Source organism: Saccostrea cucullata, unplaced genomic scaffold (assembly GCF_032062105.1).
Source record: "Saccostrea cucullata isolate Sc308-1 unplaced genomic scaffold, CSIRO_AGI_Scuc_v1 ctg7711, whole genome shotgun sequence".
Classification (NCBI taxonomy): domain Eukaryota; kingdom Metazoa; phylum Mollusca; class Bivalvia; order Ostreida; family Ostreidae; genus Saccostrea; species Saccostrea cuccullata.
The window spans coordinates 21,589-24,979 of NW_026937085.1; the positions used below are offsets into that span (position 1 = coordinate 21,589).

At 33.9% G+C, this 3,391-nt stretch overlaps 1 protein-coding gene across 1 annotated transcript; it reads left to right on the forward strand.

Annotated features, from left to right (window-relative positions):
• The first annotated feature begins 778 nt into the window (after positions 1 to 778).
• LOC134247263 (uncharacterized) lies at positions 779 to 3,095 on the forward strand. The gene is made up of 2 exons (XM_062729622.1): positions 779 to 835; positions 1,198 to 3,095. Exon 2 carries the CDS (start codon positions 1,232 to 1,234, stop codon positions 2,891 to 2,893), a length of 1,662 nt encoding a protein of 553 aa, XP_062585606.1. The 5' UTR covers positions 779 to 835; positions 1,198 to 1,231; the 3' UTR covers positions 2,894 to 3,095.
• The last annotated feature ends 296 nt before the right edge of the window (positions 3,096 to 3,391 follow it).

The window sequence follows — 3,391 nt, forward strand, 5'->3', positions numbered from 1 at the left end:
GTTGGATAGCAAAATAAGTCATGATAAATATATTTTGATTGTATATTTGTTTTTAAACAATACTGAGAGAATCCATTATTCAAACTAGTGGGACTAAGGCCAAAGGGACCGTCAAAGTTAAGTCATGAGACTGATTAATATTTTCTTTCATATGGCATTTTTTGATCAATTGTTTTGCTGAATAAGAAATTATTCCTTTTTGTGGATTGAAGAAAAGAATATGATGATCAAAAGGCAATTAAAATTGTTTCAAATTTTCTGAAACATTTTATGATATGCTTGATAACATGTCAAATAAAATTTTGTTGTTTGATTAATTGATTCTCTCTCGCTGGTGGAAAGCTACGAATTTTGTTCTATACTCGGGGTCATTGAGAAGGGAATCTTTTATATGCCAGCACCTACTGCAAACCGGGACCTCGGTTTATACAGCTTCATCTAAAAGATCGGTACTCATGTCCTACAGTGGATTCGAACTGAGATCCTTTGATAGGAAGGGATTATTTTCTGTTTAAAAATTTCTAACTGAAAAATACACAGTTCATATAGATTGTTCCTCCCAATTATCAAATAATTAATTTAAATCTTACCACTAACTTTAGGAATTTTCTATTTCTAAAAAATCAAAACACTGACTAAGAAATTTATGGGTTATGACTCTTTGAATGCTACACATTTAACTTCATAAAAAATTGACCTGACATGTGATGAATGTATACATTATACTAATAAACAAGTACAGGTATTTAAATCACATGATAAATACACAGGTTAATACAGATAACTGAAGAAGGAGTAATATTGGTGTCGTCCGGGAGCCATGTTAGATTTACAGGTCAGACTTCATACATAAAGCTGTTTTTATCTTGTTATTAAGTACCCTTTGTATTTACAGTTATGTGCATGAGAGATTTTTTTTAAAAAACTAACATATTAACTGACTATTTAATATGGGAAGCTTGTCTGAAATAAGTAAGGACTTTGAATTGTCAAAATGATTGATGTGTCTGAAAATTAAATTTTCGCAATAAATATAACTATGTTATAGTCATTGAAAATTAAAATCAAATATCTCTATTAATTGGAAATACTATTTTTCTTTTCAAAAAATTGTTTGTATTAGAAAATCAATTAATTCCATGGGAATATCAATAGTGGTAGTTTACCATCACTTTAAATTCTCCACATTCAATGCAGGATTTCACCTGAGCTAGTAGCTATAAAATCAGCAATGGATCCCCGGTATTGTGCTCAAGATATCCTTATATGTGACCTCTGTGAGAACCATGTGGTACAAAGTCATTGCGAGTTTTGTCATGTCAACCTGTGTAAGGCCTGTGTAGGAGAGCATCTCTCTGATTCAACCACAAAACATAGAGTTGTACCATACACAGAAAGAACATCAACTCCTAACTATCCAAAATGTTCAAAGCATTCCAAGAATTGTGAACTTTACTGTGAGCAATGTGACAGCCCTGTCTGTTCTACCTGCATCTCCACTGGTAACCATAGGGGACATCATTTATCAGATGTTTTACAAAAACTCAGCTCCAAAATAAAAGACATGGAAAAAGAATTAAAAGAACTTGAGACTATAATTTACCCAAAATATGAAGAAATTACATCAGGCATAAAAAGTTGGAAAGATAAATTGGAAACACACTATAGGAAACTGACAACAGCTGTAACCAAACAAGGAGAGGAATTGCACAGAAAAATTAATATCATTGTCGCCAATCAGAAATTCAAAATAAATGAGATGAAAACTAAACACATGGCTGCTCTAAATAAACAGGAAAAAGAAATCAAACAGATTACTGCAGAAGTAAAACTGTGCATAGTTGATCTGAAGAAAATTCTAGAATCGAATGATACCTCCTTAGCTTCTGTATACAAATCTAGATATAAAGAGATTAGACGTTTACCCCAAAAAGTCAAAGCTTCATTACCAAGATTTTCTCCTCATCAGATCAACACAGAACAGCTCCATCAAATCTTTGGTTCTCTGTCAGCATTATCCATTACAACAGAAGAACATAGCTTTCCTATGAAGAAACCAGAAGCTTTATTCTGTCCTGCAGTCAAACCACTGCTTGATGAACCACAGCTCATTGCCACAATAAACACTGGGTATGAATACTCATTGTACAGTATTATCTGTTTCAGTGATGAAGAAATCTGGACACGTGGGAATGACAAAATCATGAAACTCTACAACCTCCAGGGCAGACTACAGAAGTCAATCCAAACCAAGTCAGGAAATTATCCACGTGATATAGCAGTGACAAGGAGTGGAGATTTGGTTTATACTGACCCTGATACAAGAAGTGTGAACATAGTGAACAATGATAAAATACAGGAAGTGATCAGACCACCAGGGTGGACACCTTACTATATTTGTAGTACCTCCACTGGTGACCTCCTGATTACCATGACCAGTGACGATGAACAGTCAAAAGTAGTACGTTACTCTGGGTCCACAGAAAAACAAACTATTCAATTTAATAGTGAAGGTAAGCCCTTGTATTCATCTGGTTGCATTAAATACATCACTGAGAACAGGAACCTAGATATCTGTGTGGCTGACTGGGGAGCAAATGCAGTAGTGGTGGTCAATCAGGCAGGGAAACTCCGATTTAGATACACTGGACACCCTTCTACTACCAAGGATCTATTTGATGCACACGGCATCACCACAGACAGCCAGAGTCAGATCCTGACAGCAGACTACAGAAAAGACTGTATCCACATCCTACATCAGGACGGACAGTTCCTCCGTTATATTGATAACTGTGATCTACAGCGTCCATGGGGTTTGTGTGTAGACACCAGAGACAACCTGTTTGTAGCTGAGTGGAAAAGTGGTAAAGTGAAGAAAATCAAATACATGTAAACGCGTACTAAATCATATCAGGAAATGATTGTGAAAAAAGACAATATTTACCATATGCATTTAAAGTTAAAGAGACTTTTAGAAATCGTAACACTGCATTATGTCATGAAATGATTATGAATTAGATTTAGTTAAAGTCATTGATGTCTGATTAAGTACTGGTAAAAAAAAAGAGGAGTACATGAACTTCATACAATGATTTCAAATTATATACAGCTTAGTTTTAAGACGAAACACAGCTGCTCTAAATCAGTATTCTGAAATATATTAACTGTAAAAGATCAATATTCATCCAACAGAGATTTGGTTTTGTGATGGTTATTTTAAATATCATTCTCTAAATTCTGATGTATAGATTTAAACGCTGTAGATTACATTAAACTCTGATTATCTAAAAATGTTCATGATAAGATTATATGTTACAATATGAATGAAGCTGTTTATAATTTAATGTTTTATTAATATGATTGAATAGTTCCAAATTCTCTGCTTGGCTGA